The 26,363-nt window shown below is 40.0% G+C and overlaps 1 protein-coding gene across 1 annotated transcript in view; it reads right to left on the bottom strand.

The window, feature by feature from the left end:
- CDH18 (cadherin 18) overlaps positions 1-26,363 on the bottom strand; it is a 518,716-nt gene that overhangs the window by 230,982 nt on the left and 261,371 nt on the right. Inside the window, exon 5 of the mRNA XM_067569768.1 lies at positions 151-640. Coding sequence (XP_067425869.1) covers positions 151-378 — 228 coding nt within the window. The 5' untranslated portion in view covers positions 379-640. The remainder of the gene's footprint in view (positions 1-150; positions 641-26,363) is intronic.

Raw genomic sequence — 26,363 nt, 5'->3', positions numbered from 1 at the left:
GTAAATACAATGTGAATGTCTGTAATATCACTGAATTCTGAGATGCTTCTACCTTTACAAGAGACATCAGATGGGTTGGCATCTGGAACAACAATATTTTCTTCTCCTAATGTCCATGTACCCCTTTACAGAAAAGGAATAAGATCTTACCTTTCCAACATACTGGGGATCTGGTCCTAGGTGTTCTTCTAAAACAAAGAACTGGTTCCATACCCATCCACGCTTGGGACGATGATGCACTTCTGTTTCTCCTTCTATGTGTTTAGTTTGATTTCTGGTCACCTTGATGGAGCCATGATGAGCAGCTCCATAACACCTCTGCACAAAACAGAGACAAACTAGGACTGGGCAGATACAAGATGTGCTCGTAATTCTCATTGTAGGATAACTTTCCAGTTCAAGGTTTCCTTCTCTCTTTTGTTTTTCTTTTCAGCTGTAATCCCTTAATAGGTTCCCAAGAGGGAAATAGAAGCCTGGTTTAGAAAAACAGTCCAAAATGTTTTTTTTAGTTTGTCCATGGTTTAACTGCCCATTGGGGAAAGGTCAAACTGTATTTACATCATGAAGAACTGAGTGGAGAAATTTCTGGTATTTTTTCCGAGGTCTTCACAATAGACTGCCACAGCCAATCATTTTATACCTAATAGAAGGGGGAAAAAATGAAAATCACTTACATATCACTAAAAACAGTAATTACAGTTTTTTGTACCTAAATATGTGATATACCTATTGCTGTGCTAATTGGTTCTGTCAAAGTGTCCTACACCAATCAACATTTCTTTTCAATCTTTTGTGGAAGTGTTTTGATTGTTTTTATTACAGCACCTTAAAAGTTAGTATTGTTCTTTAAAAGCACATAAAATGTGTGCATTGTAATGACCGGAAAACTCCAGGGACTCTGGTAGTGTGATATTGGGCCTTTCACCTACTGGTTCAGGGTGGTAGCACCAGTTTAGGTTGGTAGTAATCAAAAAGCGTTACTACCATTGATTGATAGTGTTTAGCAGTTTCTGTGAAATACATCCTTGGTCTCCATGAACTTTCAGCTGTACAGAGGTCCAACATTATGAAAACCACCATCATGGCTACTGGCAGTTTCAGCAGAGAGGCCAAGAACAAAGTGAGTGTGGAGACTCCAGGTCAGAACTGAGACATGTTGGCAGAACACTATCACTGAATCATGCACTGATAGTGCCTGTACTTTACCTTCTCTGTGGCTACATAGAGGGCTTCAGTCTCCAGGATTGTCTGGAGCTTTCCAGAAATATGTACATGAAAAAAAATTAAAAAGTGAGCATTGTTGGTCTGAAACATTAGCAGTGCTTAGAATTGTACAAGATAGGCAATTGTTTCCCTGTAAGGTCATCCCTTCTCTCCCTCACCTTAAAAAAGGAAAATCAGCTTGGGGTAAAACAGCAATCTTAAAAATGTAATGGTAGGGGGAAAAATACGAAATAAAAATTCCCCCTGACCCTTCTCAGGATACAATGAAAGGCTAATGTCCCCTCTGACAAGGAGTGTTTTCAATTACCAGAATTCTGTAGCAACAGATAAGCTGTTCAGATGTCAGACTATTCCCAAGGTCTGAAATAGCATCTGTAAACATTCACAGCAATGTTAGAATTAAAACTGAACTCCAATAGAGAAGGAACAAGCTTGTAATTAGGTAAATTAGTGATTACTGAATCTATTTTAAAGATGAGATTCACTTCAGTTTTTTGTTCATTTGAAAGTGATCAGGTTTCTATTGCCCCTCTCCCAGCAGAACTCAATCATGATGTTCTCATTAAACATCACAGCTAATTTTACTTGTGCAACACGTGGTTGCTTCTCCTCCCAACTGCCTCATCACCCATCCCTTTTTTCCAAAAGACGTTTCTGAGTCATTGATATTAAAATATTTTTGAGGTAAAAGAACACAATATTTCTGATTTTGGGGGAGGGGAGAAAAACACATCTTTGGGGGGTTTTTCTGTTTTTTTTTTTTTTACAGATATAATATAGCAACTTCCGTGTGGAACAAGCTGTTTTCCCTCACACCCCTGGGTGTGATTATGTTATGCCAACCGCACCTCAGACCTTGATGCTGTATTGTTTAACCATCTAATATGACAGTAGAGGGGAATAGACTTGCATCCTGAACACACATTGACAGAGTGAGAAAAAACCCTTTCTACATATCCTGAGGAGAGTGCGGTGGGGGAGGGAGGAGGGACTTTTAGAAAACAGTAAGACAAGAAATTAGAAATCAGAGTAGAAGTTCACCAATTCTTATGGTTTATGGATTTCTTTGTCTTTTTATACACCTGTTTCAAGGGACTATCCCCACTGGAACACTAGCTATTCTTTTTCAGTATTTCTACTGAGTCCAAGTACAGTTCATCAGACAATATCAGAGCACAGAGCAAATGCCTACCCAAACTTTTGGTGCTAATTAACAGGTAGAATTTCCCATGAGAGACATATTTTCCATTGCAAGCAACTAATTTGGAACAGTGGGCAGTAGGCTGATGGTATAATACAGTCTTTTCTACCCAAGAGAAAAGATCTGTATAGACTTTAAAGTTTATCTTGATCTCCACTTTCATTCTCTCTCTCTGGAAGTCATACAGAAGATTTACCACACTGGATCAGACCATAAGTCCCTCGTGTCTGCTTTCACCTCCAGCAGTGGTTAATGCCATGATGCACAAAACTAGCAATATTCCTAGCTACCTTTAATACTCTATTATTAAAATATCTGCTTTACAAAGTGCTCTTCTAATACTGATGAATTAAAACCTATACAACACTGCTGTGCAGTTATTATCATTTTCCTCATCTGATAAATGGGGAGCTTAATCAAAGACAATTTGAAGGTTTTGCCACCATCAAATAGTCTGTGACGGAGTTAGGGACAGAACACAGGATTCCTGGCACGTACATCTGTGCCTAGTCCATGATCATCCTCTGCACTTAGGAGAAAGCATTCCTTCCTCATCCCTGCAGGAAATTAGTTTATTACCTGAAGCATGAGATTTCCTCCAAACAATTCCCCTACTTATGAAAAACTATTACAATAAATTAGGTATTGATACATTCCAATATAAAAGCAAAGAATTAAAGGAAAATTAAATAGTACTTTACAAAACAAAAATGCTGCACTTTTTATCTTTTTAAAGATTACTTTTTTTCTTCTCTCTCTTCCATTTTGGAGATTCAAGGGAATAGCTCATCAGGCTACAAATACAGTACAAAAAATGAAGAGCAAAAAGCCCAGAAACCTTTAAAAGCAGTAAACAATATGCAGTGATATTTCTCTCAATGGAGTAATTAAACAGTAAACAAAATTTATCTTAACTCATTATTACATAACATGCCCTTTCTGTGCAAATTTGTGATTAGATTTTGTGGAAAACATTGCCTACTCATAAAAAAAAAAAAAAGTAAATATAAATAAATGCAGCAGTGAGAATAGAACAGAGAATAGACCATTCAAAACACAACATTTATTGTCTAGAACTTTATTTTTCAAAAGTAGTAATTAGAACAAATTCATGAATGCCTACATAGATATTGTAAACCATTTTATTTATGACCTAAGTGTCTGTCTCAGTCAATGAAGAAAGCTATTGGATAAAAAATAAAGGACTTTCTCATCAATGAAAATATCCATTCCTTAAGATAAATTCCTTAAGATATAGGGGATTAATTTCACATTATGCCAAGGCTATTTGGCAGGGTGAATTGATTAAAATAATCATTTTTATCATGTTTTGCAGCTGTGTTTAAGTTATTTTTCTAAAGAAAGGTTGATTCTCATTAGTTGTTAAATATTAAAACATGTTGATTTGCAATAGCATTTTTCACTAATTTGGTGCTTCTGTTTTTTTGCTAACCAGGATGATACATTGTAAATATACAAAGCTATTATGTTGCTTAATTTATAGTTATTCAGATTCTTAGTTTTTACATTTTTATGTTATAAAATAGTGAATGATGTGTTTCTTATTTACTAGTTGATGATTTAATTTTTAATTAGATGTGCAAAAATAGCTTTTAAAAAAAATATTTTTATTAGTTAAGGAAACCCATCTGTGCTGTATACAAAGGAAAAATATCAAAATATGTTTTGCATTTAAACAAATTGATTTATTAAACACAGGAAGTATGAGCTGTAGTTACCGAATAGAACTGACCATGTCTGGTCACCACATCCTTCAAGATTTTTAGAAATAGTATATTTAATTCTTTCAAATCTAGTTTCTGTTCAGATATTAGAAGATGAAAACAACTGTTGCTGTTTTTTTAAAATTCTGATTGGTTTCTCAACTTTGAATAAGTTAGTCACTGAACTAAATTAATTGAATAAACTGAAACAAAGGAAGTATTCTCTCTGTACCTGCAAGAGAGGCTACTGCTATCAAATGCTCATTCAGCACTTTAACAAATCCTGGTTCCAGATGCTTGGCCAATCACTTCCACCAGTTCAATGTTTTGAATTTCTTTAAAACATGGTTGGAAGCATCTGCTGCATGCACATGATTTAAATTATTTTAATGGATGATAGTAATTTTAGGCCTTAATATAGGTTTCATAATTTTAAACTTAATTTGAAATAGGATTATTATGAACCCATGTATTTAATTTACTTTAAATTTAAAAAATCCTTTAAAAAATTTAACTCATCAATTTTTATCTACCCTGCCATCCAGTCTAGAAATTATCTAGTAAAGATGACTTGTAAAAGGGTGTGTGTATGTATGTGGGGGAGCAGGGGTGAGTTTCCTCTTTCTTTATTATGTATGAACAAGTTCTAAAAAGTGTTTTTTTTTTAAATAAAAAAAATATCAGGATGGGTGCTGCTTGCTTTTTATATTAGAAAGTCAGTTCTTGACTACCATGGACTATTGTATGATGACTGGAGAAATATTTACATTATGACATCATGAAAGACTAATGGCTGAACAACTGAAAGAAGTAGAAATTTTGAATGAGACTGTTCAAAATGCTTTGTTTTTCATTAACATTTTTAAAAATCCAATACTTACTTAACATTTAGGAGAAAAGAAATCATTGTTAAAGAGTCAGCATCCACATTCCTTCAATTAAAGTCTGAGAGCTCACCCTCACTTTAAAGAAAACAATCTATTGCATGTCCCCTTTAAACAAAGTAAGCATTGATGACAAAGTCTAGCTTGTTGGTGATGAAATTATAAAGACAGGAAGAGATTGAATGGTTAACATAAGATGGAAGAAAATGTTAAAGTAAGTTTTAATTACTTTAACTGTGAGGGACTGAAACAAACATGGGACTGAATCTTTTAAACTCCTTTAAATTGTCGGTTAAGCTGATTCTCCAAGATACTGACTGCTCAACACCGTTATCTTCAATTTCAGATTGAAACTCCGGCCCTATGTTTTTATGTTGTAATGATATATGGTACTACAAAGCAAACTTGTATGATTGCTGTCTTGTGGGAGCCTTCATGAAAATGAGTTCCGTATCTCAAGAGATTGTCACAGTGAGTTAAAATTAAAATAAATAATTAAATAAGATGATGTGGGAAAGTTGTGCTAGCATTGCTGGAAATCATTATCGTAGCATTGTTACTGCAGTGTGTGACAGCAAGGCTTTAATGAATTCCCATGGAACCAGTGCCAGCATGGAAATGTGGAATATAGATGCTTCACCAGCAGGAAGATGTGCAGCCCAAGATGAGCAGCAATTAAGGTGGGCCCAAGCAATTCCTGAACCCTAAGGTCACCCCCTCCTAAATGCAAACTGACCCTAAATTTGAATTCAGCTGAATGATTAATTTTAGCAGGTGTTTATACATCTAACGGTAGACAATCCCTTCTCATTCTTTGAAGGCTCCTATCACATTCTTTGAGTGCTACACATGCATACACACAGAGCACATATGTGGTGGTGACAAACAGAGCAGCCATTATAGAACTTTGTGATAAAGTGCCCTTCTCATACACTTTTGACTGCCTCACCTGCACTCTGCCCATTGATCTCTCTCTCTGTCAGGACTAGAGCTGGTCAAATATTTCCAACAGAACAGTTTTCCAGCAGAAAGTGAAGTTTAGTTGAAACTGAAATGTTTCCTAGGAGTGTGTTGATTCTGAAGACATTTGATAGAGTTAGGCCAGCAATGAACAGTTTTGAAAATCCCATCTTAAAATTACAACATTATATATGCAGCGTTGTTGGAGCCATGTTGGTCCCAGGATATTAAAGAGACAAGAGGGATGAGGAAATATCTTTTATTGGACCAACTGTTTTTGGTGAGAGAGACAATCTTTTCAACTTATACAGACCTGAAGAAGAGCTCTGTGTAAGCTAGAAAGCTTTTCTCTCTCTGTCTCTCACCAATAGCAATTAGTCCAATTCCTCTTGTCTTTCTAACATTATATATCTGAAAGCTGAGGGTTACAGGGGAAGGGAGGGTTATCTCCCTTCGGTACCAGACGTTAGGAGCCCCTACCCCCACTCCCCGGCTTCTTTAGAGGATGCCTTCCCCTAATCCACTTCCAATTCCTGTTTACCAGGAACCTTAGTCCTTCTGTAATGTATACCTGCATTGGACACCTACCACATTTGCTACCTATTAAGCTGCAGCATCCTGACCTAACTTTATGACATCTTCCACTGGGTCCCTGATCTGCTTTAAGGAAGGAGTAAAAAAAATCTGCTACACGTTGGCCAGTTTAGTGGTGAGGGAAATATTCCTTCCATGCACACAAAAGAAAAAGATAAGTTGACTAGCCTAATGCCTACAGCAACTCATAAAACCCAGCACTACTCTGATCCTATAGGTGGGGTGGTAGGTGCTGCAGGATGTGATAAGAGAGAGGGTTCCATCTGGAGGGCCAGAGATATAAATACCTTCACATACCTATCCCCCCGGTGCACGTGGTGTCCCCACCTGATCTGACCACTTCCATTTCTCCCACTTGGTTCCATTCAGATGAGTCCCCCTTTGCTCTCCCTCATAACCCAAAGGCAGTAGGGACCTTTAAAGGAACTGTGATTCCTTTCCTTCCTGCTGGCCAGATGAAGTCCCAGCACATTCAGTTGTGGTGAGCACATTATTTATGAAAGGGTTCCTAAAATGTATTACTTATTTTTCTCTATTACCAAGACATAGACTCACAGATTTTAAGGTCAGAAAGGACCATTGTGATCATCTAGTCTGACCTCCTCCACAATGCAGGCCACAGATCTTCACCCACCCACTCTTGAATAGACCCCTAACCTAAGACTGAGTTACTGAAGTCCTCAAATAATGATTAGAATATGAATAATAATGAAAGACTTCATGGTACAGAGAATGCACCAGCAAGAGACCCATGCTCCATGCTGCAGAGGAAGGCGAAAAACCCCTAAGGCCTATGCTGATTTGGCTGGGGGGAAAGTTTCTTCCCAACCCCAGATATGGCAATCAGCTAAACCAGAGCATGTGGGCAAGGCTCACCAGTCAGACACACAGAAAGAACTCTCTGTGGTAACTCAGAACCCACCCCATCTAACATCCCATCACAGGCTACTGGGCATATTTACCGCTAGTAGTCAAAGATCAGTCAATTTCCAAATTAGGCTGTCCCATCATACCATCCCCTTCATAAACTTATCAAGATCAGTCTTGAAGCCAGCTAAATATTGCCCCCATTGCTCTCCTTGGAAGGTTGTTCCTGAATTTCACTCCTCTGGTGGTTAGAAACCCATGTACAGTTGGGCTCATGAAGACTTCATCATGGTATGGTGGAATATAAAGGTTCTCTCAGCATAGCTTGAGATGGCCACCATGAAATTCAAAAACACTTTATATAAAAGCACACTATCATGTGCTCTTCATATACCTGTGATGGTGAGTCCATCCCCTTCAGGACTGGAAGGGGTTAAGGTGGCTAGGTAGGCCTATTAACTCCACAGGCTGTACCTGGAGGGAAAGCCTGGGCAGGAACAGGCGGGGCCTAGAAATTCAGAAAGCTAGCAACAGACAGGGGCTGCTGCTGGGAAGGGGCAGTCACTCCCTGGGAAGAGGGAGGAAGGTTTGGAGCTAGCACAGCCTGAGCAAGGAGGGGACACAGGAGTTGTACAAAGCAGTCCAGGAAAGGAGCAATTAGGGCTGGAAAAGGAAACCTCAGAACAGCTGGGTATAGGGTCCCTGGCCTGGGCTCCCCTACCAGCTACGAGGGCATGGCGTAGACTGATGGAGCAGTGAATGGGAAGACTGCCTGGATCACTGTGGGAGTGACAGGGAATTGAAGGACTTTACCCCGGAAGGGGCGAGGGGGGGATGCTGAGTGACCTACCTGAGGGCTGAGTCACAAAGAGGACATTGTGGTTCCTGGGACAAGAAAGGAGCTGCAGACCAGAGTGAGAGATGGGGTGATGGAGTATAATGACAGGGAAGGGGCATCAACCTCAAGGAGCTAATCCCCAGAGTGACCAGGAGCAGGCGCCAGAAAGGTGGTGAGTGGAGCTCTCCATAACAATGCCACATGACTTAAGATAAGCTATTTTAACATCATTTAGAGAGTATTTGGATGCCGTTATCTTAGCCCTCCACCTGTAAAATCAGGGGCTTTTATTACATACAAGACTCAAAAGTAAAGAAAAATGTATAAATAATACAATAATAAAATATTAAATAAATAAAATAATAAAATGTCTCGCAAATTATTTTAAAAAGTTCTTTTATACAAAAAATTGTTATGACTTTATAGTCTAATATCTCAGGATCTTTCAAACCTAGAACCAAATACTGTCTCTGCCAATGAAAATCTAGAAGTATTCTCTTTCTAATGGTATAAAATTTCTTTTTCTCTGTCGGCAAAATCATGAATCTTTTCCCTCCTGGGACTTGGGACTGGTATTTATGGTGGTGGTGGTGTTATTATTTAAGAAGCTGAGCAGGGGATAAAATTGAAAGATCTTTCTGTCTTTTTTTTAAAGGGTTTAGAAGGTTAGAATATGTACTGAGGCAGATAGATTAATGTCAAGTGAGGTGATCAAACATGCCTAATAAATGTATTACAACCTTTGCAGTTTATCACATGGATATCTCACACTTACACACTATGCACAGGCCATTGGCATCAAGCTAAAAGTATTACGTGGTCTTCCAGTAAAGATCATTTCTATCTACAAATATTGAATTATATTGATCTTACATAGATATGGTGGTCACTAGCCTACTGATGGGGAGGCAGGGGGGACGGAATTGTCTCTATATGCCACTGGATGGTTGCATAGAGTATGGGCACTTTAATAACACAAAACGTTACTAATAGGAAAATGGGAAATAAATGAGTTTATGCAGTTTCTCTTTTGTGAAATGTTAAAAACACAAAAAACACAGAAGCTGCTTCCAACCAGATAAACATGTAATGTGTGGCCATAGAAATCCTGTATTAGCAGTTATTTAATGCACATGTTTTAACTCTTATTGACTGTGTCATAAAGCTATGGTGGGGTAAACAGGACAGTTGTAAGATGTGGAAAGTAATGTGAGGACCTTGGAGAGAATGGAGAGGAGAGAATAAATGGTGGAGTAGGAAAAGAGCAAGAATGAGAACAAACAGAGATGATGAACCAAAGATAGATAGATAGCATGAAAAGAATGAAACAAACATTGAAAAAGCTGAACAGTGATTGAAAATGTAGTGTGAGATAAAACAACGATATTGAAAATCCCTAAAGAAAGGTCAAGATACAGAAAAAAAGTGAAAAGAAAAAGGAACAACAAGTGGGAGCAATGCAATAGTGCAAGTTACTGTGTGAAACTCTCTCTCAGAGACGGATTTGCTTTCAGAAGACTTAGGATATTGTAAATGACTGAAGAAAGGACATCAAGGTAGATAAGCACAGGGGAAAGAAAAAAAAAGAACATGTGGGAACTCGGCAATCATAAAAGATACTGTGAGAAGGTCTGTAGAGATCAGAGGGCGATTATCTCATAAATTGACAGCATGCATCTGAGAATTACAGATGATTCAAACAGGCTGCAAAAAAAGTTCTGAGAAATGGAAAAGATCAAGTTTATATCTTGCAGAGATGCAAACAATATTAAACATATGCAATGATCTATTCATCAGTTAGTGGATCACAGAATGCACATAATACATTTGAACCCCAGATTTTGGATTTGGATCTGTGAATCAGCCTATAGGAATTAGTTGGATCTGTGATCAACATATAGGAATCAGCCTACAACTAGAGTCAGCACACAGTATTGACAGATGTGCATGCAAAACTGATGATAAAAATTAGCCCTATATGTTTTCTATCTTGTAGACAGCAACAATGGATCTTAGTCTGTGTGACATGTACCTATGTGCAACTCGCAATGAAGTCAGCTCATGACATATTTTGTCCATCACATGAGAAAAAAGCAAAACATGAAATGCTGATAATTATACATGAGTATAAAGACAATTGTTCAAGTTTAATTACTAGAGGCAGCTATACAGTATGAATGAGACGCATAATAGGCTACAACATTCTTGTGTACAGTTTCCATATAGAGAAATGAGTTATGTGAAGTTATTCATCCTGATCTGTAGTCCATTCTTGCTGAGAAGTCTTTCTGCCCAAGTAAAATCAAAAAGGAAAAGGAAAAAATCTAATGTTCTGAGTTGTAACAACAGCACTTCTGTACAGATTGCATGGTACTAGTACTCCCATTCTAAAATGCTTAGATACATCACGCATGTCTTTTGATAAAAGGAGAACAAAGCAATGTTTGTATAAGGAAAGAACATGTCAGATAAAAGGTATCAACATATTGTTTTGTTTGTTGAGAAAGTAATTGTATGATTGCTCCAAATGCAGGATACAAAAGAATGTGTACACTGCAGGTATCAAAAGTCCATGAAGGAGCAAAAAAAAAAAAGCAACATCCCATTTGGGATGAGAAAGCACCTTAAATAAGCAAATCCTTCATTTGGCACCACAGCAGAGCCACACAGAGGTTTTTGGGTGCCTGGGGCAATATCTGAAGCTGAGGACCCCCACTCTTACAAAAAAATTACCACTGGAGAGGCCACAGTGGGAAGGGTTGGAGGAGGAGCCTAAACGGCACTCATGTCACTGCAGTGGCTCAGCTCCTGTCCCGCAGCCAGGGCCGAGCTCACTGCTTCCGGCTTTCTGACTTGGCCCATGGGATCACAGTGCCTCTCAGGTTTGGGGGCCTTCTCAAATAGGGATCCTGGGGCAATCTCATATTGGTACTCAGGTGCCAATTATGCCAACAGAGTGACCATCGATAGCCTCCAAATGTGGGCTTTGCATGTCCTAGCATTATGGCTAGGGTTGTCAACTTTAAGTGCTGAAAACCGGTCACCCCTGCTTCACCCCTTCCCATGAGGCCCTGCCCCCAGCCCCGCCACTTCCCCCAGGCTCTGCCCCTGGTTACTCACTCTCCCCTATGCCTGCCCCGGTCGCTCACTCCCCTGTCCCAGGATTCACGTGTCACCTGCAGAGCCAGGCTGGGAGGAGCTGACATGGAGCCTGCCTGCCCATTCGGGGCACAGCGGGGTGTGTGTGGGGGTTGGTCTCCCTGGAGCGAGGGGCTGGGGCAGGGGCAATCAGGGCACAATGGGGTAAGGACAGGATCCTCCCACACACACACAGAGTATCTACCTTTCTGGTGGAGAGGCTGGAACCAGATTCTCTCCATCAGCAGCTGAGCACAACAGCTCATCCAGGCTCCTGCAACAGTTGGTACTCTTCCTCCCCTCCCCTCCCCCCCCCCCAGTGGCAGAGACACTGCGGGTATGTACTGTGGGCTGACTGGACACTTTTCCCCTTTTCAATTGGACTTTCTAGTAAAAAACAGACACCTGGCATCCCTATTTATGGAAAGGTACCCATAATTAAGAAATGGGCCTAGAGATTCATAAATCATGTTTCCCCGAAGATATTTTCAAAGCTGGCTAAGGAACTTAGCAATACAACTTCCATTTAAATTATTTGGCTAAAGACTCTACTCAGTTTTTTTTTTTTTTTTAATTCTCAGACTTTGGCTTTTGTGAAGTATTTGCAGCACGCTATAAAGTGCTATGGATATTTAAGTGTGGTGAATGCATTTATCAATACCATACTTTGTGGGGGAAAAAACAAGTATTTTCCTTAGAAACACTTCTCTCAACCAGGATTTAAAGACTCAACCTTTTGAATTTCGGTGTGATGCTTTAACACACTAGAGTGTCTATCTTAAAAACTTTTTTAAAATAATTGTTAGATTTTGAATCTTTAGCAAGTTGCTTCTCAAATTCTTTCTTGGCTTGCCTTATTATACTTTCACAATTTCCTTGGCAGAGTTTGTGCTCCTTCCTATTTTTCACAGTAAGATGTGACTTCCAAATTTTAAAGGATGCCTTTTTGCCTCAACTGGCCTTGATCACTCAGCTGTTTAGCCATGGTGCCATTCTTCTGGTCCTCACACTGTCTTTTTTTATTTGGGGTATACACTTAGTTTGAGCCTCTGTTATGATTTTTTTAAGTAGTAGCTCTTTTTATTTTCTAACTAGTGTCCTCATTCTTCCTTAGTTTCCCTTTTTAAAGTTAAATATTACTGTGGTGGTGCGTGTACATATATATTTTCATATTCAGTCCCCTCTAGAAGGATGTTAAATTTAATTACATTATGATCACTATTACCAAGTGGTTCAGCTACAGTTTCTCTTGGACCAAATCCTGTGCTCCACTTTGGACTAAATCAAGAATTGCCTCTTCTCTTCCGGGTTTCAGGACTAGCTGCTCCAAGAAGAAGTCATTTATGGTGTCTAGAAATTTTATCTCTGCATTACATCCTGAGGTGATATGTATCCAGTCAATCTGAGGATAGTTGAAATCACCCATTATTAGCGTTTTCTAGTTTTGTAGCTTCTTTAACCTCCCTGAACATTTCACAGTCACTGTCACTGTCAAGTAGTCAGCAGTATGCTCCTACTGCTATACTCTTAATTTACAGTTGGTGCCTTTAAGATTTTTATTGTATATGATTCTATGTTTTCTTTCACATAGATTGCCATTCCTACACCAGCAGAACCTACTCTGTCATTCCTAAATATTTTCTATTCTGGTATTAGAATGCCCCATTAATTATCATCATTCCACCAAGTGTCTATAATAGCAATATCTTAATGTAATGACAGAAACTCTAGTTCACCATTCTTAGTATTTAGACTTCTTCCATTGGTATATAAGCATTTGTACATTTTATCGATATTCAGTTGCTTGCCTTCATGTGTTATGTTTAAATGGGACTGATTTACATTTGCATGTTCCTCACTAACTCCTATCTGTACTTAACCAACTTCTTTCCTAGCTCTGCATTAGGATATCAAGTTCACCCTTTATTAAATTCATCCCTAAGAGGTGTATCTACACAAACTGTGTGCTCCCCTGTATCTTTTCACCTTTCTTCAGCCTGCAGTTAGAAATGTTGTATTGGGTTGTTTTTTAAAAATTGTATATGCCATTTTGGTTAAGGAGGAGCCAGTCCCTCCAGTATAGGCTACTCCTTCCCCCAAAGGTTCTTCTGTTCCTAATGAACCTAAATTCCTCCTTCCTACATGATCTCACACATGTATTTAGAAAGCCTGCCAAATCGGCAGTGGGACCACTAGATAATAAAGGAGCACTCAAAGAGAAGACCACTGCAGAGAATTAAATTAACTCTTTGCATTGGTCTTCACTACAGAAAATGTGGGGCAGATACTATATTAGAATAATTCTTTTTGGGTGACAAATCTGAAGTACTGTCTCAAATGAATGTGTTAATGTAAAGAGGTGTACAAACACCACACTGGGTAATAAGGGGTTAAATAACTGGTCTGGGCATAGCCAGTCCTGCCCCACAATACCTGTAGAAAGAATTAAAAGGCAGGGGAACAGTTCATTTGGTGGAAGACCAAGGAAGAGCAGACCTGCAACCTGAAGCTCCAGCAGAGGAGAGCTGGGAGAAAGGCATAATCTCTCCCCACGACAATGGCCAAAGAGTCCCTCCCTGAGGGAAAGAAGGACCTGCTACAGACACAGCCTGAGAGAAGATCATCCCCCTCCCTCTCATATGGACTCTGAGTTTTGTTAATTCCCCTTTATTTTGTTTGTACTATCCCAGCAGGGGAAAGCCTTAGGACTGATCTGGCCCAGAAGGGTGGATGCCGTAATTGCAGAAGGAGGCAGTTGCTACCTCAGAGAAAAAGAGAGTAACCTCACTACACACAGCTTCCAGACGGTGCATTATGGTAAGTGGACATGCTTCAGACTGCCTTAACGTAGACGGTGACTTTGGGACAATTGCAGGGTGGGAGTGATAGGAAGTGACCCAGAGAGAGCATCCTTTGACTGTCAGATTACTGATAACCCTCAAAGGGTCCTGGATCAGATCCTGGTGCAGTGGGAGGGCCCAGTCTCCCCACCAACAACCCCCACTACAGGTCATAGGCCTAAGCCCTGACCACTAGGCAATACTATCCTACCACTGCCCCCCCCAAACAAGGACCATCACAGTTAACAGAAGAGGTTTTTTTAACAAACTGATAAAATAAGCAGTGATAAGTCACCAGGACTAGCTGGTATTCACCCAAGAGCTCTGAAGGAACTCAAATATGAAATTGCAGAATGACTAACTGTGGTATGTAACTATCTCTTATATCAGACCTTGTACCAGATGAGTGATAGGTGGTTAATGCAACGCTGCATATTAAAAAGGGCTCTAGAGGAGATCCTGGCAATTGCAGGCTAGTAAGCCTAACTTCAGTACCAGGCAAATTGGTGGAAACTATAAGGGACAGAACAATCAGTCACATAGATAAACACGACTTGTTGTGGAAGAGTGAACATGGCTTTTGTAAGGGAAGCAATGGCTCACCAATCTCTGAGGGTGTCAGCAAGCATGTAAACAATGGTGATCCAGTCAATATAGTGTACTTAGATTTTTAGAAAGCCTTTGATAAGGTCCCTTAAGCTCGTAAGGAAACTAAGTAGCCATGGGCTAAGAGGGAAGGTCCTCCCATGGATCAGTAACTGGTTAAAAGATAGGAAACAAAGGGTAGGAATAAATGGTCAGTTTTCACAACGAATTAAGGCAAACAGCAGAGTCGCCCAAGGATCTATACTGGGAAGTGTACTGATCAACATATTCATTGATAATCTGGAAAAGGGGGTAAACATTAACATGACAAAGTTTGAGGATGATACAAAATAACTCAAGATAGTTAAGTCCGAAGCAGGCTACAATGAGTTACAGAAAGATTTCACCAAACTGGATGACTGGGCAACAAAATGGCAGATGAAGTTTAATGGTGATAAATTCAAAGTAATGCACATTGGAACAAATGATCCCAGCTATACATATACACCGATGAGTTCTAAATTAGATGTTACCACTCAAGAAAGAGATCTTGGACTCATTGTGGATAGTTCTCTGAAAATGTCTGCAAAATAGGCAGCAGCAGTCAAACAGGCTAACAGTATGTTACGGACTGTTACGAAAGGAATATAAAAATATCACAATGCTACTATATAAATTCATGTTGCACACACACCTTATATACTGTGTCCAGTTCAGGTTGCCCTATTTCAGAAAAGATATAGGGAAAACTTCAGAGAAAGTCAACAAAGATGATCAAATATATGGAACAGCTTCCATATGAGAAGACACTAAAAAAAATTAGGGCTGTTCAACTTAGAAAAGAGATGACTAAGTGGGGACATGATAGAGACCTATAAAATCATGAATGCTGTGGAAAAAGTGAACAGAGAAGTGTTATTTACCCTTTTCCACAATACTATATTATATTTCTTTCTCTCCTTGCCACAAAAACCAGGGGTTACCCAATGAAATGAATAGTCAGCAGGTTTAATACAAACAAGAGGAAGTACTTTTTCACACAGTGCACAACTAATCTGTGAAACTCATTTCCATGGGATGTTGTGTTGGCCAAAATTATAATTGGATTAAAAAAAAACATTAGATAAGTTCATGGAGGACAGGTCCATCCATGGCTATTAGTTAAGATGGTCAGGGACACAACCCTAAACTTGGGCAATCCTAACCGTCTGACTAACAGAAGCTGGGAGTGGAAGATGGGTGAATTGCTTCATAATTGCCCTTTTCTATACACTCCCCTTGAAGTTCTGGTATGGGTCACTGTCAGAGAGAGGATACTGGGAAGCACTTATGTTCTTACCTTGGTACACATAAGGTTTTGGTTCAATTCAAGTTTTTGATAAAAGTTCAGGTCCAGTTTTCTTTGGCCCTATTCCACTGCCGATATATAGTTTTAATGCAGCTCAGAGTCCATATGTTCTATAAGTTTAATAGGCATTAACATACAGTCACCTCCCTGGGTAATGTAAATCATATTATATAAATTAGCTGAGGTTATATTAGAGTGGAAGGAAACTAGCATAAATAAATATTTTCTGAGATTACTCATGGAGGAAGTTGTCCCATAGCCCATATTGAAAAAGGTTAGTGAGTTGGGAGGAAGAAAGGGAAGAGGACAGGAAAGGGAATGGAATGTAATGAAAAGGGAGCCAAAAAAAGTGTGGGCAGCAGCCACGAGGAGGGAGGGAGGAGGTGGTGAATTAGCAGCAAGGGGGTCTGTGCAATAACCACAAAGACATCAAGGTCAGGAATGCACCTGGCCCTCTAGCAGGGTGCCTGAATAGGCAGCGAGGAGGGTGCTGATGATGACCACCCCAGAATAGAAGCTCTTTGTTACCAACTAGGTAAATGCTGTGTTATATCTGGACAGGTCAAGACTCGGGGTGGTGGGAGGGGAGAGAGAGCCCCTGGAGCTCCATCTGACAGTATCACAGTGGACAGGGGCAGTGAACAGCTGCAGCAGTTCAGCAGTGCCAGCGGAGGAAGGTGGCCCATAGCTATAACAGTGCTGGATGAGGCATGAATGCAACCTTTAATAATGAGTGAGAGCATTCACTTGGCTGCTGCTGTGATGGTGAATGACTAAGGCCTTGGGTGCCAATGTGGTGCACCGTAGAAGTACAGGTGCCGAAGGAGAAGCATGTAGCTGCTCACTGATCACATTGGTCTTGGAGAAGGGGCAGCATCTGTGGAAGCAGCAGCAGGATACCATTCAAAGAAAGTCTGTTGACAGCTTCACCAAGATGTTTGACTTGCAAACCACTCCTGCAGTTGTACAAGATCCTGCTGATGCATGGCTGAGCAACATGGGCTTTGAGAGCAGTCAGTCCCAAAATGACCCAAGCAAAGAGCTTTATTGAGGCTCACTTACAATTTTTGTTGATTTTAAAAGGAGAGGGGTTATTGTTCACAGTTTATGTTTTCAGTTCCTGTTCAGAATGTGGTTCCACTCTGAAAAGTGTCTGTAAAATGGCAGCCTGGGATTCCGTGGGTTTTTTTTGCCTCTCAGTGAATTCTATAGCAAATGTGCATTTTTTATCAGGAAAAAAGTTGACTTTTTAACTGTCATCTCTGAAAGCTCACCCTGTGCTTTCAGAATTAGGGGGTGATATTTCCTCCTTGGACACACCACCGGTGATAGAGATTCTGCAGGCCAAATTACCCCTAACTATTGTCTTCAGATTATGAGCAGACTGACACAGGGGCAGTCCTATTACCATATACAGGTTTGCACATGTGTAACTGTTTGGTTCTATAATTAGTTGTTAATGCACAAGATGAGTTGCATCCTTCACCGCAGCTCCTAAATTGTTGGTAACCAACGACTCCACTAAGTAGCAATTACAGCAGTGATTGACAATGTAGACCAATATATTTAATAAATGCACTAAAGAGAGACACAAGAAATGTTTTATATTAAATGGCAGTAGGATACTCAAAGAATCTCCAACCCTACCTCATTCCCAATCAAGAACTTCACATGGAAATTAGTCAAATGTGACACAAAGCTAGGAGTTCACAACATTTGCAAAGAATACTGTGCATGAATACACAATAAGATATGGTGGTAAATCATTGATGACAAAATAGAAGCCCATGGATTCAATAAATGCAAATACAATTTATGAAAGAGTACGTTCCTGTACAGGAGTGGAGGAATACATGAGAACACCTTTAGCCCTTCCCTGGTTAGAGCCCTGACACTCAGGCAACTAATCAAAAGAGACAAACAAAGACAGGTGACTCCACTGTTCACAAACACTATATGCAATTCATGACCATGGTAATGGTTAAGAGTACGTGACATTAAAGGAAGACCAGTTGGTTGCATGAACACATGTGGTAGACATATGAAATATTGAGTTTGGTACATGGGATAGGGGTGTACATAGCAGCTCCCTGAATCCATTAGTCAGTACACTATAATTTAAGCAGTTAATTGAGAGAGATCTTTGCAAGTAGCAATAAAAGCACATGGTAATTATAATTAATGACTGCTGGCTGGTTAGTGAATTGCTGTTCTATATGGACTAGACACATGAATCCAGAACTTTCTTGAATGCCACTGGCCAAAGCAATGGCAAATAACAATTAAATTAGCCAAACAAAGATATAGTCACGTCTTTCACAATTAGAATTTCACACATATCCACACCCACACATGCAATTATTACCTGATGTGAAAATGACCCAAGCAAGTTGTAAAGTTTGCTAAATGAGCCATATATCTGACTTACAGCTTTCTTTCTCAGGCTTAGTACACACTTACCGGGAAATTTGGCAGCAGTTGACAGAAGTTACACAAGCTACGCAGAGTAGCTTGCGGTATTTCCATCGACTTCCTAACTTCCTTTTAGTGTGCTGTTTCCACTGCGCTGCGCTAACAGGAAATGCATTCCCATTGACAGAGTGCTATGCCTTTTGAGGAGGTGATTTAATTGAATCGATTTCCGGATCGATTGAGCGGGTCTTCACTGCCGCTCAATCAATCCAGATAGATCGATCTGGTAGCAGTGTATTTGCCGCTGTCAGTGTGTACATACCCTCAGTCAAGCACCATCCCAGCTATGTCTAAATCTGGAGTCCATAGTGATAGACAAATATAATCCATTTTCATACAGAAGAGAGAACAGGAAAATATTTTAAGTATTCTAAATTCTCCTGTTATGTCTCTTTCCAAGCAGCTCCCCAAGAGAATCAAAGCCTCAGTAATTTCTCCACTCACTCCTCCTATTCATAAAGGTCAGGTCATCCAATCAGGGAACAAACAAACAAAAAGTGATTTTGATGAGCGGTTGTGCAACATAAATAACAATATTTGCAGCTGTCCATATTTATACAATCCATAGGATACAGTTCTAACAAATGTATTTGTCAAACAAATATTAATAATGAATACCTCTGTGAAAAGCATGATACCTTAACATAATTAACAGATAATTGAAAATGGACAAAGGATCTGAGGGACAGATTTTTAAAGGTATTGAGGTGGCTAATAATGCAGATAGGCACCTCAGGGGATTTTCAGAAGTGCCTAGGCATCCAAATTACAATGAAACCAATAGGAGTTACAACTGGAGCCAAAAAATGATTTAAGCATTGTGATATTCAGCATTTCAATGCCTAATTTTAGCTGCCTCAAAAATCACAGGAACAACGCTGCAGTCCACAAAGCCTGCATTAGGTACCTAGGCTCCCTGTACAATGAATGGGGAGAGATACAGGCCTAAGAATGTGATCAGTAAAAGCCAGAATGCTAAGCAACTCCCCGCCTAAGATGGCCAATTGGAGATGCTGATGAGAGGGCATGTGTCCTAAGTCTCACCCCTCCCCAGAGATAGATGTCTAAGTCTGAGCTGGAGACATCTTGAAATCCACAACCGAGAATCTCTCACCAGGAATTAGACAACTTAAATGCCTACAGCATTTCTTGTGAGAGTGGTGTCACGCTGGCTGGATCAGGGGGGCCCTTGAGATTTATTCAGGAGCTCTGATTACTCCCTTCTACACCAGTCTATCATTGGGGGTGTCACGCTGACTGGATTGGGGGGGGGAGCATTTATTATATTATTTGACATCAGTATGTCAAAATCATAGTAATTCATGTAAGATATGTCATGTCAAGTACGGTTAGAAAGGTTATAATATGCTAAGTAAGATGATAATACTTTTGTTCACGTGTTATATGTGTAATGGAAGTTATGGATATATTTGATATAGCTATATTTGAAATTGTGCTGTATGAGACACAACCTAGACGGGGTGGCTGTAGAACAATAGCCTGCTTAATTGCCCATTGAGACATCCACAGATGCAAGGGGCCAAGGGGGAAAAGCCAAAGGTATACCTGATAAGTCACCAGGACTTGCTCATGTGACTCTGGACTCCATTTTTTATTCCTGTAAAATTCCACAAACAGCATGGCAGGGGCCAGAAGATATAAGGCAGAGGCCTGGGATGCCATTTTTTGTCTTTCAGTTAGGATTCAGCTTCAGCTACCAACCTACCTCTGGATCAGCTCATCTACAACTGAACTGAAGCTGTGAAACAAAGGAGTGGGACCCATCCAAGTATTGGATATATACCAGAGGGACTATAAAAGTCTGCAAACTCCACAGTTCTTCTACAAACCTGATATATATGGACTTTCAAATCATTTGTATGTATCTGATTGCTTTAATCCTTTAACATTTCTCTTATTGTTTGTTCCTTTCTTTTTATAATAAACCTTTAGTTTTAGTTACTAAAGGATTGGCTGGCAGCGTGGCATTTTGGGTAAGATCCAAACTTATATTGATCTGGTACTGTGGCTGACCCTTTGGGGTAAGGGGGAACCTTTTTGGTAAAGAGCATAGAGTTTAAATAACTGGTCTCTTTACTGGACCTAGTGGCTGATTGGGAGCCGAAGACTGAAATGCAGTAAAGGGGGCTGTGTGTATTTGTGTGCTGGCTTCTTGATAACCAGTGTGGGGAAGCAGAAGCACAGTTTGTGGCTGGTTGGGAAGTCTGACTTCTGTGCCACCCACCAGTACTGGGAGAATCTACTCTCCTTTTGCAGCCTGCCCTGACCTTGGCATTTTCAGGTGGCACGAAGGGTCACAAGTGGGTTAGGCACCTGCTTCACTCTGTACAAAAGGAAGAAGGTGGTGCTGCTTGTGCCACCACACACCTTATAACTTTTATTGCAGTGGGGAAAGTATTTGCCCACGATGTGGGAAACCATATTCAATTCCCTCCTCTGCTTGAGGGGGAGAAAAAATTGAAAGAGAAGTCTCCCATAACTCTCAGGAGACTGTTCTAACCACTGAGCTATTTTTTATGTGATAGCTCCCAATCTCTTTTGCTGAAGAAGTTCCACTTTGGATAAATATTTAGAAAGTCACTGGAGCATGGGGACTGGACCCTGCGTCTCCCTCACAGCCCACGTGGGTGCCCCAACCAACAGGCTATAAAGCCTTTCCCTCCCTCTGGCCCAGTGTTTATTCAAAGTGGAACAGCTTCAACAGGAGAGATTGCAGGAGCCCCACATCAGAATAGCTCAATGGTTAATGCACTCTCCTGAGTGTTACAGGAGATCGCTGTTCAAATCCTGTTTTTCCCCTCAGGCAGTGGGGGGAATTGAACCTGGGATTCCCAAAGCATGGGTGAGTGGCCTGATCCTTGAGCTAAAAGTTATAAGGTGGGCATCGTTGCCGCCACCCCTGCCTCCTCAAAGCAGGCCTATTGGCTCAGATCCCTCTGGGAAGACAGGCGTTCACCAGCCTAGCTTCCCCCACTTCATGGATTGCTCTGGGGCTTAGATGGAAGATAGGCGACTGGACACCTAGAATTGCAGTTTGTGTGCTCTGAAGCAGCAACTTAGGCACTTAGGGAACATATACAGTGGACATTTAGGCTCCAAGATTGTTCAGGCACCTACAGGGTTAGGCGGCAGCTCAGTGAGCCTAAAACTAGCATCTAAATCCCTTGTGGATCTGGATTTAGGTACCTAGGGAATTTTGAAAATACTGCATATCTGCGTCTACATACACCTAAATAGCTTTACAAAATCTGTTCCTCAGAGCAAGATTTTCCCAGCCCAAAGGGTAGCTAAGCACCCAACTCACCTTTGTGCTCCACTCTTTGTTTCAGTGCATGCGCATGGGTAGGAAGGATGATGCTTGCGTAACAGTTTTAGATCTATCAGGCATTGTAAAATCACACATGTGAATGGGTAAAAAGCCATTATAATAAATAACTACTGAGCCGTTACAGCAGTTATTGCACATGAATATGCTTGCTGTTTGAAAACATTTCTTTTGCAAATGCCAAGAGGCATGTCTGCCCTATGTAGGAGTGTGCCTAAAAAGGTGAATTTTTCAGACAGAATATGGCCAAAATGCATTTTAACTGCTTGATTCTATTTGTTTTCCTTGCTTTGCAATGAAATATAGCATAACCAACTGCCACCGTTGTTTCTTAAACAATCCTCTACTGTTATTGTTGCTTATTTTTTGACAGCTACCAAAAGTTTGCAAGGTGCTTTACAGGACAGACAGAACCCCTGCTGTCCAATCTCGGCAGCTATAAATCATTCCTGTGAAGGGGGGGGGGGGAGCGGTGAAGGGATAGGAGGTGGAAGTAAGGGGAAGTATTGAGATGGAGGGAGGGGCAAAAGCCAGTTTCAGGGTGGGAAGAGGCTAGCTGGCAGTTCCTATCACTGTTTCTATGGCAATTCCTCTGCATCTGGTGCCTATTGCCCTACACTCCCCGGCACACCTCAGCTGGCGCCCTATGTACTGATATCCCCATGCCCTTCGCCCAGATGCCGGTGTCCTGTCCCATCCCGGCAGGTGGCACACGTGTTCCTGCCCCTCTCCCAGGTCCAGTGTCTCCACCAGGCTCTGCAGGTTGGAAGGTGCAATCCATCTCGGCCAAGGAGTCCAACATGCTCCATGGCAGCCAGGCCAATCTCCTGCACCACCGGGTCCATTCCAGCCCCTCCTCTGGATCCTGCTCTCATTTCCATTCCCCTCAACACACACATGCAAGCTCGGCTCCCTCTCTGGCATCCACAAGATACTGTGAAGGCAGAAAACGTTGCGGGATGGAAACATAGATCAATCCCTTCCCCCCTCCTGTCCAATCTGTTAAATCTAAATTTAAATCTGATGGAGAAGTTGGGGTGGTAGGCAACAGGAAAGGCGTGATGTGAGGAAGGAGAAGGGTTAGCACAACAAGTTACACACTGAAATAGCCATAGGCAAAAAAAAGTTTTCCTATCCCATGAGAGTGTGAGATTTCACAATTTTTTCCTATCATGACATGGGATAAAAAGTCCCAATCTCAATGAAATTTTCGCCAATTGATAACCCAAACCTTTTTTTAAATCTAGTAAACTGAAACATTTTGTTTCAACAATTTTGAAATTTTGAATTTCAAACTTTAAAAAAAAATTTTTTTTGGTATGAATTAACTAAAATTTCAAATTCAAAGTTGTTTTGAATCAAAAATAAACTTTTAATTTTGAAAATGTTTCAATGGGATATTTCAATAATTTCAAAAGTTTTTGTTAAAAAATGTTTTGAATCACAATAGTTACCAAAATTGACTACTTTTCGTGAACAGTTTTGGTTTTGACAAATCAACATCTTCCAACAACAAAAACTGTCTGAAAAGTCCCTATCAGCTTTACATTTAGGTGTATGCACATAGAGATTATTTTTAAATTTTGACTTCTAATCTCACAATCATCATAATTATCATTGCACACATGGCTGGTAATTTGTATGCCAGATTTTAACTATATAGGATTTCAAATGGCTAAGCACTTCTCAGACATCAAGGGTGAAATCCTGGCCCCAGCGCTCAATATGGTCTGAGAAAAACAGAGGGGTCAATTTACATAATCTGGGAGCAGCAGCTTTGGTAAAACAGTGCTTAAAGTGCACCTCTCAGTGACCCAGTTCAATTTTATTTTTAGTTATTTAATTATTGATGGGTCTGCAACCTCTAGTTAAACCCTCCCCCCCCCCCCCACCCATGCACACTTTAAGCACCATCTGGCCCCACTGAAGTGAATGGCAAAACTCCCATTGACTTCAACAGGGCCAAGACTCCATCTTAAATTTAGTAGCATACAGCATGAATTGTAGTATCTTGGTAACAAGAACACGTTCTGTACTGTTTATATAATTTTCCTATGAGCTTTTTTTCCCTCCCCAAATGTGAGTATTTTTATTTGAGTTATAAACTTCTCAAAGTTAAGGTTCACAACTGAAGTGTGAACAGAGCCTTAATTACAACAATATGTGAGAGGGTAAGTTATGCCTGACTAGCAAAATGCCTCATCATTCTGAAAAGCTCATTAGTTTGGGCGTAAAATATAAAGCCCCATGTCTATCTTTAGCTGGCTTTTAAAGCCTGCTCTCTCAGAAACCTGTTCCTCAAATGTTGATGAGAAGGCCAGCTTAGTAGCTCAACTGCTGGCAAAATGCCCAACAAATGATGACTGAGATTCTCTCTCAGATGGTTAAAGTCAAGAATAGCAAAAGCAGTGATCTGAACCTTCATCCAACATTCACACTGCACGTGAACCAAACTTCTTCTGATGTTTAAAAAAGATTGCTTAACACTCTCTCTCCTATTTTTCATTTTCATTTCACTTCTACCTGCCTGGCAAGACTAGAAACTGAAGTGCTAAACTAGCAAGAAATGCTATTCTCACAAGATTCCAACTACATTTGGCAGACATAAGAAATTTAGATAATTCTGATGTTTCACTGAACCTTATCCAGACGTTTAGGGATTAATCCCTACTGTCCTAACCCTCCAAATCTTTTTTCACCTATCACAAGAGAGTCCTGCAAACAGTACATATAGACTACAGAGGATAAGTTTATAAGTCAATGTTTGGACAGCATCTTTCAAAAATGGATTTGGGGAATTACCTGAGGAGGAACTAGTTATTGATGGTAGAGGTGGCACAGAATGAGTTCAGCATGCCACATTAGTGGATCACAAATGTGTGTGCGCACTGTATTCAATTGCTATAAGAGTAAGATAAGGGAACAGTGGGCCCAAATTCTCAGATTTGAAGGCACCTTAATGAAATAGCCATTCTGTAAAGAAAGAAATTATGTGCTAAATAAGTACTTCAAAATACTGATTTGCAACTGTAATTAGAGGTGGGCGAGTACTGAGCTTTCAGTTCGGTGGCCAAACATACCTACCTATGTAACTATATTGGATCAACCTGAAATGAATTTTTTTTTTAGTTTTTCCTAATGAAATGAGAAATTGGAAAAAAAAAAAATCATTTCTGGGCAAACAAAATGTTTTGCTCTACCTGAAACAAAACGTTTTGTTTCTTGTATGGGCTTTTTTTAGTTAAATCTAGCTAAATTTAAAAAAAAAAAAAAATTTCAAAATGAAAAGTTGAAAAGTGACTTTTTTTAAATGAAACGTTTCAGCAAGAGACATTTTACCTTTTTCAGAAAGTTGTCCCCCCCCCCCCCATTTTTTCCTGAAACTATTTGCCAAATTCAACCTAAATTCGCAAAGGTTTAGTTTGTCCAAAACAGCATTTTCAGCAAATAAACTTTTTACTGAAATAATTCTGCCCAGCTCTAATTTTAACTACTTTCATATTTTGCTGAATTAAAAACAAACTGAAAAATATGTCTGTAAAATATGTAAGGTATTGTGAATTCCACTAATTAGTCATGTGATTTACAGGCATGACACAATCCTGTTAGTTCATTGCCAGTTGTGTTCTGAATCCTGGCTGAAAGTGGGAGCAAATTACTCCTGTCTTCAGTCAAAGTTCCACACAGTCAATCTCTGCTAATTTAACATGTCCTGAAACTCACTCTATAAATATCCTGCTGTTAAGCTGCAGGAGGTGGTGATGAGAAGCAGAGAGAAAACACCAGGGCTCCTCTATTAGTCTTCTAACTCTGCAGTTTCTGTTACAGAGACTGTGGGCCTAGATTAGTTTTTAATTTGAGACATGATAGGTCCACAGGAACTGTTTCAGTTTTTATGAAAGCTGTAGTTAAGGAGTGGTAGTTCATGAAGTGCCTTGTGAATTTAACACTATGGGTTGTTTCACAAATATCGGAAGTGAACCAACGCCTATAGGTTAATCTCAAATTTTCTAGGAGAAATTCCTACAACCAGCTGCTCACTACATTCCACTTCATCAACCTCCTTCTGTGCCTTTTTACCTAGTACATTTGCAGTGGGAGTTCTGGGTTTAGAAACTACTACTGTAAAACTTATGAAAGCCTGGGATCTCAGCATTTCAATGATGAATAGTGACTCTTTCTAATCCTAATGAGCTAAAGAGCTTTTGGAACCTTTTTCTACAAACTTCAATCCCTATGGGATTATATCGACTATCATCTTGTTGGAGCTAGAATAACTATCTGGAAGCTTTTAAAGTCAGGTTTCCAGTGGTGAATTGTATTAGGATTAAATTCTGTTATT

The sequence above is a fragment of the Emydura macquarii genome, unplaced genomic scaffold, assembly GCF_026122565.2.
Source record: "Emydura macquarii macquarii isolate MOO-44397 ecotype Brisbane River unplaced genomic scaffold, CSIRO-AGI_Emac_v2 contig_320, whole genome shotgun sequence".
Taxonomy (NCBI): Eukaryota; Metazoa; Chordata; order Testudines; family Chelidae; genus Emydura; species Emydura macquarii.
Note: the sequence above shows the minus strand (reverse complement) of the source record. Positions and strands in the feature narration are given on the sequence as shown.